Consider the following 16,423-nt stretch of genomic DNA (forward strand, 5'->3'; position numbering starts at 1 on the left):
TTGCAAAGAAACTTTGGAAATTCCTCAGATTCGTCGTGGGGCAAAACCAGTACCAATACGCTGTCCTACCGTTTGGTCTCAAGTCAGCACCCTGGATGTTTTCCAAATGCATGGCGTTGGTGGCAAAATATCTTCGAAAACACAGAATCTTTGTCTCTCCTTACCTGGAGGACTGGCTTTTCAAAGCGTCCCCCTTCCCAGTAGCCCAATTGCATTTCAAATGGACTTGGCGATCTTCTCCATCAGTTGAGTCTTCATGGTAATTTTCACAAGTCCACGTGAACACCAGTCCAGAAGTTGCACTATTTAGGAGCTACCATCAACACACTGCATGTAAGGGTGTTTCCTTCGGAGGAATGATGCTTATCCATTCTCCAGAAATGTCACATCCTCCAAGGGATGTACCATCCACCTGTCCGCATAGTCTCCTCATTCCTCAGCTCAATAGCCTCCTGCATCTTATGGACTCCAAACGCTCGCCTCTTCATGTGCCCTCTCCAGAAGTGTTTGGAGGATCAGTGGGACCACTTATCTGGGACCTGGAGAGATAGATCACCCTAGAGATTCATGCCATCAGGTCACTCCAGTGGTGGGGTTCCCTGATCAATATCCTGCAGGGGATGCTTTTTCAGCATCATGACCCAGCATAGGATAGTGAATTTCCTGGTACAGTCCTGTCTTGAAAGCGATCACAATCCGCTGGTTGTTACTCTGGATTGGCATCAAATGAGAGCAGGGCAATCTGAGTCTAGCGCACCCCCCTCTAATTTATTGGTAGCAGAGGGAGGTAGAAGAATCCGATGGGGAACTTTCTCACAAACACCGGAGGCAAAGGCTGCACTGTATAAATCTATAATACCCTTTTTGGTGAAGGCCAGCTCTATTACAGATAGATGTGGTGGTACTGACTCTTTAGTGGAGTTGGGGGACAACCACCAGGATTTGGTTGAAACCCTGGGTGAGTTTTTCTATACTATCTCAACCCAAAAAAGAGAAGAACAAAGAGGAGTTAGTCCCTGGTATAATAGGGCTTGCAGAGATGCAAGGAAAGCTCTGTTGAGTCAATTACGTGAGGGTGACATCTCACGTATCAGGGAGGCAAGGGCTTTTTTAAGAAACTCCTACTACAAGCAAAATCTGAATGGGAAATTAATAGGTGGCAGGCCATCAAGAAAGCATTGGACGCTAGGGACCCCAGAGGGTTTTGGAATTTGGTGAAGACAGGCAACACCGTTGGTAAGAATGCAATTGAGCCGAACCTTGGGGAGGAAATCTGGCGAGATCATTTCCAAGTGTTATACTCAAAGTCCCAAAAAGGAACAGCTGTAATTGGGCTGCCAGTAATTCATTCTACTTATGTTCCACCTACAGACATTCCTCTTTGCTCCTTGTCTAAGGTGAGAATGGCCCTGGCCAAAGTCTTGCCCAATAAGGCACCTGGTTTGGACAGAGTCCCAGGAGATCTATTCAAAACTGACCAGGTAGTCTGGATTCCATACCTGTGGTCTCTTTTTAATGCAATTCTTCTTGGCCTGTCCCCTCCCAAAACGTGGGTGGGTGCTGAGATTATTCCCATCTTCAAGAAAGGTTCTCCAATAGATCCGGCAAATTATAGGCCTATCACCCTAATTGATGTATCTCAAAAGATCTTTGCATATGTTCTCTTGGGAAGACTCCAGATTTGGATGGAAGACAATAACATGCTTACCCCTCTCCAAGCTGGTTTTAGATCTAAAACTTCAACTATAGATCAGTTGTTTAGATTACAATTAATCTATTGGAAAACCATCATGTTGGAGGGTGGTTCCCTCTACCTTACTTTCGTGGATCTCAAATCAGCTTTTGATTTGGTAGACCGAGATCAGCTGTGGGACCTGTTGTTAGAGATGGGGGCTCCAGTTTATCTCTGTCAACAGATAAAACGCCTCTATAAAGGTAATTTTGCCAAAATTAGATTTGGAAATAGAGGGGAACTTTCTGCTCCGATCTCTGTAGAGAAGGGCGTGAGACAAGGTTGCGTCCTCGCACCAACTCTTCTCCCTTTTTCTAAATGGGTTAATTGAAGATCTCTTATCAGTTAAGGATATAGACTCCCCATAACTTGCCAATCGTAAAATTCCTGCATTAATGTCTGCAGATGACACGTTGCTCCTATCTAAAACACCTATGGGGATGCAACGTGTCCTAGAGAAGTTTGGCTCGTTTTGTAAGAAAAGAAATCTCGAGGTAAATATAAAGAAAACAAAGTATATGGTGTTTCACGCCAATACCACAAATTGCCCACACCCCAAAATGGATGAAAGGCCTTTAGAGAGGGTCCCAGTCTTTGATTATTTAGGGCTTACTATAAACTATAAAATGGACTGGGGGCCGCAGATTGCCAAGGCAAACTTAAAACTTATTCAAGTTAGTGGGGGGATTTTAAAAGTCCATAGGAGATGTGCCGAAAGGGTTATTGGCCCCCCTGTAGAAATTTATAAAGTTCATGCAAGGGGTGCCACCCTTTATGGAGCTGAATTATGGGGTCACTGCCAGACCAAAACCCTGGCACTGACCGAAAATAACTTTTTAAGGCAACTTTTGGGTCTCCCTCAAAGTACCCCTTTAGTCCCTCTAAGGATGGATCTGGGCATTCTCCCCATCACTGAAGTGATAGCCTCTCGCCCACTTTTGTATTGGCGAAGGCTATGGAGTACCCCTGAGCTGGTTGTATATAGAGAGGAACTAGAATCAGTTATGCACATCCGGGGGGCGGAAAAAATCCCTTGGCTGTCCTATATTCGGATACCTTTCGTCAAATTGGGAGGAGTGATTTGTGGTCTTCTCCCGAAAAATCTTGTCTTGACATCTCTAAACCGTCACTAACCTCCGCTTTAAAAGAATTCCGACTGATGTGTACCAGAAGGGTGTTATGGACATCTAGTTTAACCTCTAGGTTTCTAGATGTTAAAATGGACTATAAATTGGAGCCAGCTCTTGATCTAATTCAACCCTTTTTAGCCAAGAAACTTTTTCTCCAATTCCGACACGGGACGCTCCCTCTCTATGCATTTACTAACAACTGGGCGGGGGCCAACAAACTATTATTTCCTGGGTGTAACGAGACAGATGAGACTGAGACCCATGTGATCATTTTTTGTCCCGCATATAAGGCCGCCAGATCTAAATGGGTTTTCCAGCTCTGTAGGAATTTGGGAATTAGACATTTTAGAGAGGTTATTAAAATATGATACTCATCCGGTTCTTGTTGCTGCTATATCCAAATTTCTTTTTGCTTTGTGGTGTAAACGCAGATGTCTAGTGAAAAGTTAGGGCTGAGATTTGGACAGTGCCATTTTAATTGATTTTGCTACCATGATTTTAAAATGCTATTTTATTTCTTTTAAATTTTTAATAGACTAGCTATATTATGATGATGTATTTTTAAATCTATTTTATTGTGCTTTTATGGCAATAATTGCCGAAATAACGTTTTCTTTGCAGGCTGGCCTTCACAAACCTTTTTCTTTAGGGTTCCAGTTATCAAAAATTTCCTGGAAGAGTTGGAGGATTTTCCTCCTATTAGACGCCCCTCTCCACCATGGGAACTTAACGTGGTGCTTTCACATCTCATGCCACCTCCTTTTGAGCCTACACATAAGATAGCACTTCAGCATCTCACTAGGATAACTGCCTTCTGTGTGGCTATAAAATCAACACAGACAGGCCTCGAAAAATCAAAACTGTCACTAGACCTGCTGGTCTGGTGACTTAAAAAATCTGCTCAACTTATTTGTTATGCTCTTGACCCATAAATTGGTTTCAAATTATGTGATCGTGGGCAAATAATTGAATTAATTGATTTACCATTTTCTTCATTATCACATATGACCTTCAAATGTACGAGATCAGCATGTCTGCTGTACAAAAAACTCTTTTGTTCGATTTAATAGACTAAACTTTCTTTCCATATACAATACAAATCTAGCCACATCAGGATACACATGACCCCTGACTTGCCTCTTAGTTCATTAACCGCATTTTCATCAGGGCAGGGGCAGGAATCGTTCACAAGTCATCTTTAAAAACTATACCTTTCAATAAATACATAACTAAAGCATGAAGTGGTGGCACACTGTAATTTGTAATCAGCAGATTTTACATTGAAATGGCCGCAAACTTTCCCACTGACATGTAGATTAACTGATAAAAATATATAGTGTACAAACAGCGTTTGGAAATAGAGCTTCTACAAATATGTGCCATTTGCACATCACCAAGTAAAGTGTTCTGGTTTGTTTTGCTCCTATTTATCATTTTGTTTGCGTTACACTTCTTAATTACAAAAAAATTTGCTTTTGTCATTCCTGATATGTGTTAGAGAAAAATAACTGACCTCTTCAGACAGCTCACTTGACATAAACCTCTAACTCTAGTAGGAGAGAACAAGCATTTGCAATGCAATAGGTCTCGCATTTGTCATAATTACAGTTATTGGCATTGAAAATCACAATGCCTTTTATCTGTTTTGATAATTAACACAAAAATAAAAAACATCGTGATTTATAATACTAATAGCTCAATCTGGTAAATGCGAGACCTATTCAAAGAAGCGTCCGTCATTGTCTTGGGCTGTTTGGAAAGTGAAAGCGCGCTGAATGTTGTAGGAAAGCATGTCATCCCTGTAGTAGGAAAAATTCATTAAAGAAAATAGTGCTTACAGACTAAATAAGACTCACTGTGTAACAACCCAAGTAAAAGGGCCAGTCCTCATGGGAGGTTACAAATGAAGACAAGGCGGTTCTAAGGAGGGACTAACAAGCATATTAACGAATCAAAAGCCAGCATTTACAAAGGACAATGACACAAGCCAATGAAAAATATATGAGCAGCGAGCCTTGCATGGGCTGCCCAGGCTTGACCTAAAAGAACCTCCGTCTCAGCAACTGAGCACCCATATCCGAGTGCCCCCTCATTTTGCCCCCAGAAAAGGGTCTGGCAACATTTGTCCTGTGAATATATGTGTAGAAAGGACACTTTGATGCATTAATTTCTAATGTGTGTTTAGCTTCCAGAGTTGCTGATAGGCCTGTTGTATGAGTTGGATAGAGATGCGTCAATTGATGTCAATTTTTAATGACATATTCTCCCTTTGCTAAATAACTGTGGGAATCTTGCACTACTGATTTCTGTGTTCTGTATGTCGTGAGGGTAAAGGGAGCTTGCATGATAGTAACAATTTGTCAATTTTATAAACCTGCCATGTTGAAGGGCCACTTGCATTGGCCTATGCAGTTCTGTGCCGGGTTTGTTTGTGTGAGGCTACTGCCCTTAATTTGTCTTTGCCTGTGAGAGAAGCTTGCTTCGCTGCCCCCCACGCAGCCAATGTTTCAAAAGGGAAGTTATTTTTGAAAAGACATGGCTATACCGTTTTTGTAGATAAATGAAACCCAATTTTCAATTTCTCTGAATCTGGTATTTTACTGAAGCATTTATTTTACATAATAGACTACATTGGAACAGATCATGTGCTTAATTTGGAAAACGGTAATGGCTCAAAGATTTTCGTAGGAGCCTTTCGTAGTGTTGCCAAATGTCAGGGTTCCAAAATACAAAGAACCTCATGTGCTCTTCATACTTACTGTGCATGTCTTTTTTTTTATCTCTGTCTCACAGGTTCTTTTTTTAAGCCTCCGTTCCCCACCATGCCAATATTTCTCTTTGTCTTCCGTTGCTCTTGGTCTAAATACGATAACAAAAATTAGTGCAACCACTGGCACAAATTAAGCATTGATGCTCACCTCTGCAAAAATCACTTGAGGAGCACTCATACGTTTTGATGAGTGGTTTCTGCCCAAAACCTCCTCCTACTGTCCTCTCCACCCCCATGGAAATACCAAGTCGAGGACAGAGATGCCATCTGTTGCTTTAGGTAAAAGGTTTAATATTATGGACAGTTAAGTAAGCCTGGGCAAAGCACTACGCTACGCTCGCGTAGTTTGCGAAGTTCGCGCTACTTCGCACTACGCGAACTGCACGTAGCACAGTGCGAACACGCGTAGCGTAGTGTTGCGTAGTGCTGCGGTCATTTTTTGCTTGCTCGCGTTCCTCAACGTCAAGTTGGCGACCGCGAGCAAGCAAAATAACATCCCGGCAAGACTTTTTCCTTGTTCGCGATCAGCAACTGCAAGTTGGCGATCGCGAGCATGGAAAATAAACCTCCCGGCGAGATTCCCAACGCGAGGAGGTCAGGTTTCTCATTGCGAGTGGTCGTGTATGCTCGCGACCGCTCGCGATGAGAAACTACCAGTTCGCGTTGAGAAAGCTGAAGCTCGAGTAAAAATCTACTCGAGCAGCAGAAAACTACAGCTCACACTGTGCAAGATGCCATTTTCAATGATTGCACAGTGCCGGTTGCTTGTCCGCACTGTGCAATCATTGAAAACGACATCTGGCACAGTGCGAACAAGGTACTACGCAGTTTGCGAAGTGCTACGCGTAGCTCGCGTAGTGCGAACTTCACTTTGCGTAGCTTCGCGAACTGCTACTTCGCGAACTACGCCCAGGCCTACAGTTAAGTGCAGTGCCGCTCGGAGAAAGACAGCTCGCCAGGCCCACTGTCTACCCACTGACCTGGAAACCGCACACGCCAATTTTAAGATTTCATTTCAGAAAACAAAAGTGGTCCTTCCCCAGGGTTGGGCCTGGCGCTGCGGCTGTTCTATGAGCCCCAGCAACTGAAAACAAACTTGGCTGGTGTCAGGTTAATATTCGCAGCAACGCTTGGCTGCACTCCACCGAAATAAGCACAATCTATCTAGACACCATCGAGAAAATCCAGCCGCGGCGTGCAATTTTTATTCATGAATGTACAAGTGGCTGCCAGGGCTGAAATGTTCACTCCTATGTAAGAGTTGTGAGGGAAGAGCCCTGCGTAGTGATGGAAAGCATTCTTGCGCGGTTTATTTCTTCAGATGTTGCCAGAAACCATGTCGTACCTGCACCAGGAGAAACGAATTAAAGAAAATAGTGCTTACAGACTAAAGAAGACGTACTGTGTAACAAGTGAAATAAAAGGGCCAGTTGCCATGGGAGGGTACAAGGCGGTCCTAAGGAGGGACCAACAAGCCTATTAGTTAATCAGAAGCCAGTATTTACAAAGGACAAAGACAAGCCAATGAAAAATATGCGCGGAGAGTGGGCGGAGCTTCAAGTGTGTACTCTAATACAGCATGGCTCACAGCGCATGCACTGCCGAGGCCTGTCCTAAAAATAAACCTCGTTTTCAAGCAGCAATCAGTTAAAAGACAAGCTGACACTTAACCTCTTTCCCTACACAGAGAGCAAATGTGTCAAGATAAAAAAAAGATTTAATGGCATCTTTATTGCTCATTCACTTTCTAAATTAACAGAACATCTGCTCCTTTTCAGCCTACATTCACTTGCCAGTTGGGGTTAGTAAGAACTAAAAATAGCTTACCTGATAAAAATTTTACTTGCAATTGCTAGTGGGCGAGTAGATTTTTCAAGGCCTGACCGGTCCGCCTACGAGGCAGTCCGCTGCTCTATTTAGATGCTTGTGGTTCGATGGACGAAAGTCAGAGTACCGCCTCAGTTAGTGAGATACAGGTGGTCATGAGCCGTACACAGTCTTCCACTCTTCCAAAGTAGTGTTGCGGACCCATCCCAGGCTCCTACCTAAAGTTGTGTCGGACTTTCATGTAAACAAACAATCTCTTTACCCACTTTCTTTCAAAAGCCATCTTCTCCAGCAGAGAGAGCCCTTCACTCTCTGGATGTAAAGGGAGTGTTAAAGTTCTACCTGGATAAAAAGCAAATAGATTCGCAAATCATAACAATAGTTCATAAATTGAGGCCCAGGTCGTGCAGGTCTGGCTAACTCCAAACCGACAGATTCCACGTGGATTGTCTCTTTCATAATAGGCTGTTATCAGCTAGCTAATAAATCTTACTGACAAACTCAAAGCACACTCCACTAGAGGCAAGGCAACCATGACTGCCTTGATGAGAAATATTCCCTTGGCAGACATCTGCAAAGTTTCTACATTTGGATCAGTTCACACATTCACTAGACACTACTGCCTTGACACAGATGCGAAAGTAGAGGCTCAAGTGGGACAGGTGTACCTCAGAAATCTCTTTGCTTAACTTTTCATCTAACTTTGGTTTTCGTCTACATCACCGCTTCATGGTCTGCTACTCTGTCCAACGCTTTTGACTATAAATGAAAATCACCTATGAGAGAAGGTATAGTTTCTTACCCGTAACTCCAGTTCTCTCATAGGGGTATTTCCATGATAGTCATAAGCAACCCTCCCTCCTCCCCGTTGGAGTGGACAGACCCTTTCATGCTCCGCTATTATTCATTTAGTAGAGCCTTCCAAAAGAACTGAGGTAACTGCCTCTAGCTGAGCATGATGGGATATTGGAGGTCACACAGTTCTTAAAGACAGTCTCCTTTTTCTTTACTTATAATGGCAGACTATGGGTTACATTGCCCTGCACTTGTTCATATCGATCTTTCATAGCAAAAGGGTTTGTGAAGGATTTTTTACTGTGACCGTACAAACTTATTTGTGCATTAATGCATATTTACTTGGATGTTCTCCTTTTGCCCCTTCAAAATAAAGAATTTTGACCACTGTAGCCTAATCCTATAGGCTGCATTATGACTTTCTTGGGTGACTTCAAGGCCTTCCTGAAGAAAGGTGAACTTTAGCACTTAGGAAGTTATATTGGAAAAAGTCCTCCGGGGTCTCCGCAGGCATGCGGGACTAGTAAACGTTTATGACTATCATGGAAATACCCCTACGAGAGAACTGGAGTTACAGGTAAGAAACTATATCTTCCACGCCACACAATTCAGCTCTACACGTTTCCATTCAACACAATTTAACACCAATCCACATAATTCAACTCGACAACACAGTTGCACAACACTCCACATACATACAATCCATACCACAGAATTCCACATCACGCCACATAATTAAATTTCACTACATACCACTCCACAACACATACCATTCCACATAATTACACTCCATGGCACACAATCCCACTGCACATAATTCCAGTAAACTCAATGCCACATAATTACTATCTACACAATTCCACTGCACACCATGCCAAGTAATTCCACTACACAAATCCACTCCACACCACATAATTCCGCCACAGACAAATACACAACTAACAATTCCAATCCAGCCCACATATTTCCACTCCACTCCAAACCAAAACACATGGCTAAAAGACAATGTCATTTACAATGCCAATAGCTCTAGCTCTCACAAATGTGAGATCTGTTCATTGCAAATAGTTGTTGAAAGGTGTCTTTAGAAGTCAGACAGGGGGCTTTCTTGCATGTTTGACTGGTGTAAGTATATAGGAGAATTACCATAGCCTAATACCGCTGATTAAAAAATGAAACCATTTCCTGTTTTTAGGAGAGTGCTTTTTTAAAATTGTTTTGAAAGATTGTGCTAGATTAAATGTTACCTGTTAAAGTGTTCAAAGCATGCATTTGTTAGACAGGGCTCCTACTTTGTCATAAAAATATCCTATTTCATAACATGAAGACTAATCTTGTTTTTCACTTCTAGGAACGTTCTGTGGTTTTCCTAGTCCATATTTGCAGCAGACAACTTATGCATGCTGAGCCCCAACACTGTTGCGCAGAACATACTATTCATACACGCACATTTGTTTTGCTGCTTATTTGTTCCAGAAATGTATCCTTGGGTTTTTCAGCCAGTTTGATTTTCCTCCTTTTTTCCCCTTTACTCAGGCATGAGGTAATTGGTCAACTACTTAACAACATGTTTGATGGAGAGCCAAATGAATCTGTGCTTGTAAATGGAATACAGGTTTTGCTAACGTTGCTTGAACCTCGTAGACCGAGGTGAGTAGACTGAAATATTATGTAGCTTTATCAAATGCAATTTCTTACACTAGACCTTTTCAAATCTGTTTTTCTAAATTTGCAACTGCTTATGCACAGAATATATTGATGTTACTGTTTAAGCAATTGAAATTAATAAAATGTTATATCCTTATTGTTATATCAATAAATATGTCTTGTACATTTGCTTTCTTAGTCTGCAGAGAAAGATTAGCTGGCAGTACCACTTAAAAATGTACCTTTGTGGGGAAATATATTTGAACAGTTTACAGTATATTTGTTTTAAGTAGCCATTTAATGTTGTGTTTTCTGTGAAGAGTCTGAAGCAAGGGAGTGGGTGAGGGTCACTAAGACTGGACTTTTTTGAAAAGATCTTTTATAGGTGTCCTAAAGCATAATCATGTTCTTGAAATTATACAATCTAGCAATCTAGTTTTGTCATTCAATAGTGACAGGGTTAAGATTAACATGATTATGAAGCTATCAATTTAATGAGCAGGGCATGATTAACTATAGTCTAGTTGTGTCCATTTAACACACCGAGAGTTACACGCACAGGTCTCCAACAATTATCTCTGAATGTATTAATTGCTGACATGAGCAGCGAGACATTTCTAAATGTCATACTGAAGAACTGTTTTTTATATAGCTTGATAAATAGTATGTATAACAAACCAGAATAAATGAGTGAGGTAGTATACAATGATGCTGTTTACATGGGATAGACAACATTCAAGAGAATACATGTTGACTAAACACCTGTTGACACTTTTGATGAGGTAAGATGTTAGCAGAAGCATTATTTCTGATCTCTGCATCTGCCGCAGGAGAATCTGTGCCTACCTGATCTGGCAAAGGAGCATCCAGGGCAGCCGGGGGCCTGGTCAGGAGGCCTCTAGGTGAGACCGCGTGTCTGTTATATGGTCCCCACTAGAAAATTTAGGACTGCGTATTAGGGCAACAGGATTTCCGAATACGGGGACTACATCATCAGACACTGTTAGCCCAACTCCCCTATCTAGCTCACAGTACCTCACCTGAACCCCTAAACCTTCTGGAGTAACAGGTGATTTTTGCAACCTCGAACATGACGCACTTATCCCCAAGGGAATTGTGAAAACAAATCTTACCCTTTTCGTTGCTTACTCATTCATGCATGACCCTGGTAAAACACAGCAAGAATATTAATCTAGCTTTCATTGCATTTATCGAAACAATCGAAGTCTTACATAGAAAGAATGACCTGTGATTATTAGGCAGATTAAGCAAAGAGACCAGCATTGTGAACATGGTAAAAAGAATAAACTGCATAAGCATGGCAGTCTGATTTCTATACCTCTATATTCCTTCCTAACGTTACCCCGTTGATAGAGTAGTGGTTGTACCCTCTGCCCAATCTCTTAGGATAGCCTGAGACCCCAATACCTGATTGACTTGGTCTGGAGTTGGAGTGGCAGTTCCTCTCTGCATGATAAGTATGGAAGATCAGCATTGGCAGAGGTGCATGATGAACACTACATTCGTCCTAGGACCGTTGTGGCTGGAGTGCCCCCTCTGACCCACTAAGGGACAGTGCACTGTTTATATAATAAAAACACTGTTAGTGATACAGCTCCGGTGCAGTTATGTGTGTAGATGCTAGAAGCTGTCTCAGAGCGGACAACGCATGTACTAGGATATCTCATTCTTTGTTCCTAGCCTTGAACAAAGAGTACAGATTGTGTAGCAGGAAAGGCTTTCTAAACACAGGCAGCATTACTTTGAATCATATAGTAAAAATAAAATATGTAAAAGGTAATAGGGCTAAAACTAAGTCTACTGAAGTTTGTAAAATGTAAAGCTAAAAGGAGAACTGAAGTGGACCCAAGACTCCTTACCCACATGGCCCCCTGCTGCATCAGAGGAGGCTTTGGAATGGTGAGACGTATGCCAAGTAATATGGCAGACACGATGACAATGAGGGTGGATAGGTCATAAAACCCAGCGCTCAGTTGTCCAAGCACAAAGATTCCAGGAGGAGTTTCAGCTCCGCCCCTGACTGTGTGAACTGCGTAACCAAGATGACGGTGAGTGAGAAGTGCATGATCAGCTGATAGGATTGCGGAAAACTGAGGCCTGCCCAGTCTGCTCCGGGGACAGTAAGATGGGTTGTGCTGACAGACAAGTTATCTGACTGGTCTGTTGAGGAACATAAAAAAACAGGAACTAGAGTTTGTTGTCTAGAGACCCTTCCAGTGCTGCTGAGGCCTGGACAATATGGCGGGCACCAGATCGTGAAGGAGTGCATGCCCTAAAACACAGTGCACAAAGTGTGAAGATCTGACCGGGAAAGGTTCTTATTGTCTCATCCACCCAGCTAAGCAAAAGGGCTCAAAAGATGGCGGCAGAGATTCATGCCATCAGTGGAAGAACAACAAGTCTGATAACATTCTGGTGGACTCATTCAGGGGGTGGGGTAGATGCTAAACTTGCAGCAGAGTGAGTCACCTATTATGTCCTACCAGGGCTGCGAGATGACTTGCTTAGACACTAGAGAGGGCCGCTGTGGAGATCAAGGAACTTGCCTATACACAAAATGAAGGGAGAGGAAGTAGTCCATGTAAGGCAATGCCTGAAACCATTACAAGAGCTGGAGTAGGTGCTGCCCAACTTGGCTGTACCGAAGCAAACAGTCTTCAAGACTCCTTTAGTAAAGAATAATGATTTACTGGGACACAGAGGTTTAAAGGGGGGGGGGCAAGGGGAGGAAGAAGAATGTCTAGGATGTTTGAGAATGTGGGAGTGAACCTTGTTCCTGTGATATAAAGAGCTGCAAGCTTGTTAGTGATGCGATGTGCTATATATGGTGCCTGGAGTACTTCAGAGTAAGTGTTTGAATTGGATTGTGTATTCTGTAGTTTGAGGCTACTTGGTGATTGGTTGAATATATACGAGATTGTGTATGTGCAGTGAGGATGCTATTTGAGAATGTTGTCTTGGCCTCAGTATTATTATGGGGAATCAGCAGTATGGGGTGCTTAGTGAGGCACATGAGTATATCTTACCCCATATGTTTGAGTGGAACAGGTGTTTTGATCCTAGCATACACAAACAGACAATGCCCTTGTCTGCCCTTTGCTGGGGATGTCTGGGCCAGTGGCCGCCGCCATAAACAAAGGGGGGGTTGGGTCGCGTACTCGGGTGGGGGGGGGGGGGGGGGGTTAGAAATACATTATTTTAACAAAACGTACCTTTTGCCGATGGCTGCCACCAGCGTTGTGTTCGCCGCACCTCCTCTTCCTGGGTCCCAGCAGTCCCTGGGACTCAGACTCCATCCAATCCCCGTGTTGCAGAGCAGCGCGGTTATTGGTCTGAGCTGGCAAGAAAGACACCCTGCTGAGACCAGGGAGTTTGTGAGGGTTTTTCCAGCCAGGCTGCTCCATGCAGCTGGTCTGGAGAAAACCTTTGAGTGATTGTGTTTTGGTCGGCCTGAGATGGGTGGCCAAAGCGCATAAGCACACGTAGAGTGTAGTGCTCATAGCACTCCTTTCCCCCCCCCCCCCCCCCCCCCCCATGCCTAGGCCCCGCCCCTCCCAACACTACACTGCTGGCTCAGAGCCAGCAAATGCAAAATAAAACGTTGCAAGAACATAGTTTTGTTTTACATTTGCTGGCTCTGAGCCAGGCATTCGGAAGACGCTCCTCCGCCATTGCGGAGGAGCCGCCACTGGTCTGGGCGGTGAGCCACCCAAAGAAGTTGGCCAGAATAAACTGGAACGGCATGGTGAGCAAAAAAACGATGGATTTAGGCCCAGATCTCTGTACTGGGGTGAATGTAAGACATTGTTCTGCATTCTGTCCATCAACTGTTTTTGCAGAATAAGGAGAAGGCAAGAAGTAAGGTTACTTTCTGGGCAAATGGATATTGTGAAATCTAGTGCTTTCACTTACTGTTCAGATGGGAATGTAAAGTATTTTCACCTGGTTTTGTCTTTGAAAGTTGGTTTTGCAAGATTGTAGTCCTTCTATGTCAGTTTGTTTATGGAGAGCGGCTGAAAGTGACGGTTCAAGCAGTCGTGCTTAGGAAGTTAGTCTAGAGAAATAACTTTACAAACACTTTGCGAGGAAAAAATGTACTAATTCTCACACACCGCATGATGAACATGTTTGATACACACCTTTTCATAGCGGATACTGGAGGTACTCACACCTTTGATGGACAGACCAAGACTTTATTGACCTTCAAAGTGGGCACAATCAAATACATGAATGATAAATTAATCTAAAGATTCTCGAGCTGTACGTCCAGAAGTGGGGCACACCAGACTTGGATCAGTTTGCCACAGTTCACATCAAATAATGCCCATGTTTTGAGTCTAGGGTTCTGTGAGAAGTTGGCCTGATATATGATGTCACTAATTCTAGTGTACACCTTGTATCAGTCCAAACAACCCTTATGATGATTGGTTGTAAAGTCAACCTTATAGCCCAGCTATCCTAGTGGTAGCATGGACAAGAGCAGTCTTAGGCTAAACTCTGAATGGCATGTGAAGCCAGCTGTTATACCATATGTAATCCCTTGAAAACCAAATGAAAGGACACCACAACAGATATATATAAAAATAGAATGTATTTATTCTAGTCAAACCCTCAGCACTCTGAGATTCGAGGTAAGTACAACACAGTCTTATTTAAGCATATATTAAGTCACACAGGTAAGTAATACAGTTAGGCCCTAGGGGCCACGCAAACCATATACTAAGTAAGTGGTATAAGGACCACTGTCACGAACACAGGATAGGCCTAGGGAATCGCTGGGGCTACACTATACTACCAACAGTTAGGAAGTGGGAGGCCCACGGGATTCAGGTGCAGAGTGGAAACACTCACGCGTAATGCGTAAAAATCGATAGAATCACTAGCAGTTAGAAATAAGCAGTTTCAGGACACTTCTGGTATAGCTAGAAAGTCAAGACTCGGAAACTAGACCCTAGGATAGTCAATACTAGCCAACTGGCCAGCAACCGGACAACACGTTGAGCAACACAGGTGCAGAAGGGCCCCACGCAGAACACGTGAAGTGTGGGGTGCTGATCTTTGCAGATGGTGCTCGGGAGTGGGGATTCTCAATTCCCCAAGCACAGCCTCGAGGGAGCCTCGGAAGTCGCGCTAGTCAGTTACTAGCCACTTTTCCCAAGTCGCCGGTCCCACGTCCCTCGTTGCCTCCACGGGCCTCAGCTTCGCTGGAGATGTGGATCTGGTTCAGAGGTGTCTGGAAGTTTCGGCGCTGGTCAGTCTCTGCAGTCGTCCCTCGTAGGATTCAGTCGCAAAGCAAGCAGCGGTCGCTGGATGGTGCCTGGTTGCCCAGGGTGGTCACTCCTTGGCCACAAGGGAGATTTCTTCAGTCTTCTTCCTGAGGTCGACTGTCGAAGGTCCAGAGTTTCTGTTCAAGATGCAGATTCAGGTTAATCTAATTTTAGCAGGGCCCAACTAGCTACTAATATACTGGGCTAGTGGGCTGGGCTACCTGCAAGGTCCCTCCTATGGGTGGGACCAGGAAGGGGAGTGGCTACACCCCCTTTCCTTTGTCCAGTTTTGCGCCAGAGCTGGGGCTGGAGTGCCCCAGCACCGGTTTGAACTGGACTACGCATGGAGCACCTTGGGTGCCCCAGGCATGTCTCATTCCTTTCAGCCCTCCCTGCCCCAATACACTAAAGTCTGTCTGGGGAGGTGCTAGCACCTCCCCAAGCAGGAAACCTATTGTCCAGGCCTCCCTGGCTGGGAGGGCTCCCAGCAGCAGGAGGTCAGACTCGTGTCTGTGGCAGCAGCATCCATTTTGTGATGCTGAGGCTTTGGTGAGAGTTAAACAGCAAAGTAGGATTTTAACATGTCTCTCCCTCTAGAAGGGAGGAATAATATCCTCCTTACCAGAAATGGTATGGGGGTATTATTCCAAAGTGTTAGCCACCTTACACGACATGTTTTGATAAAGCCAAACCATAGTTACCATAACCGTTTAAGATTATAAGGCACTTTATGAGTATATGGTAGGCTATATCATAGAACAGCTATAAGGACATGGTTCCGAAAGCTGCAGACAGGCTCAGCTCATGCTAGAGCACCATCTCACATGTTACCAAGCACTCTGCCTCCAGGATTGTTAAGGCCTGCCATAGGAGTGGCTGATAGGTACACATGTGTCTATATTAAGGGTAGATATAGGTATACTATATCTAAGCAAGGGGTGATTACACGACCTTGCCCCAGCTGAGTGATCAGCCAGTTGTGTCTGATTGGAAGGCCAGACCAGGGGTGGCATAATACATGCTGCAGCCCCTGGGAGGCCTAGGGTACACCTATGCCCTGGGTACCTAGGGTACACTGTACAGGGTCCAATAACGTGATCCTTACCAATTGGGTATGTACCTAGGGTACATGGAGTCCATTTTAAAGAGAGAGCAGACAGCCTGAGACCCTGAATGGCAGGATCTCAGGCCAACTAAGTCGAAAAACCAGCTAGACACTAGGCAAAAAGTTTGG

At 43.8% G+C, this 16,423-nt stretch overlaps 1 protein-coding gene across 7 annotated transcripts in view; it reads left to right on the forward strand.

Annotated features, from left to right (window-relative positions):
- PPP6R1 (protein phosphatase 6 regulatory subunit 1) overlaps positions 1–16,423 on the forward strand; it is a 1,096,922-nt gene that overhangs the window by 271,332 nt on the left and 809,167 nt on the right. For all 7 annotated transcript variants that reach the window (XM_085616386.1, XM_085616383.1, XM_085616382.1 and 4 more), the window contains exon 7: positions 9,791–9,904. In XM_085616386.1, the coding sequence (XP_085472512.1) occupies positions 9,791–9,904 (114 nt within the window). The remainder of the gene's footprint in view (positions 1–9,790; positions 9,905–16,423) is intronic.

Source organism: Triturus cristatus, chromosome 7, assembly GCF_964204655.1.
Source record: "Triturus cristatus chromosome 7, aTriCri1.1, whole genome shotgun sequence".
Taxonomy (NCBI): Eukaryota; Metazoa; Chordata; class Amphibia; order Caudata; family Salamandridae; genus Triturus; species Triturus cristatus.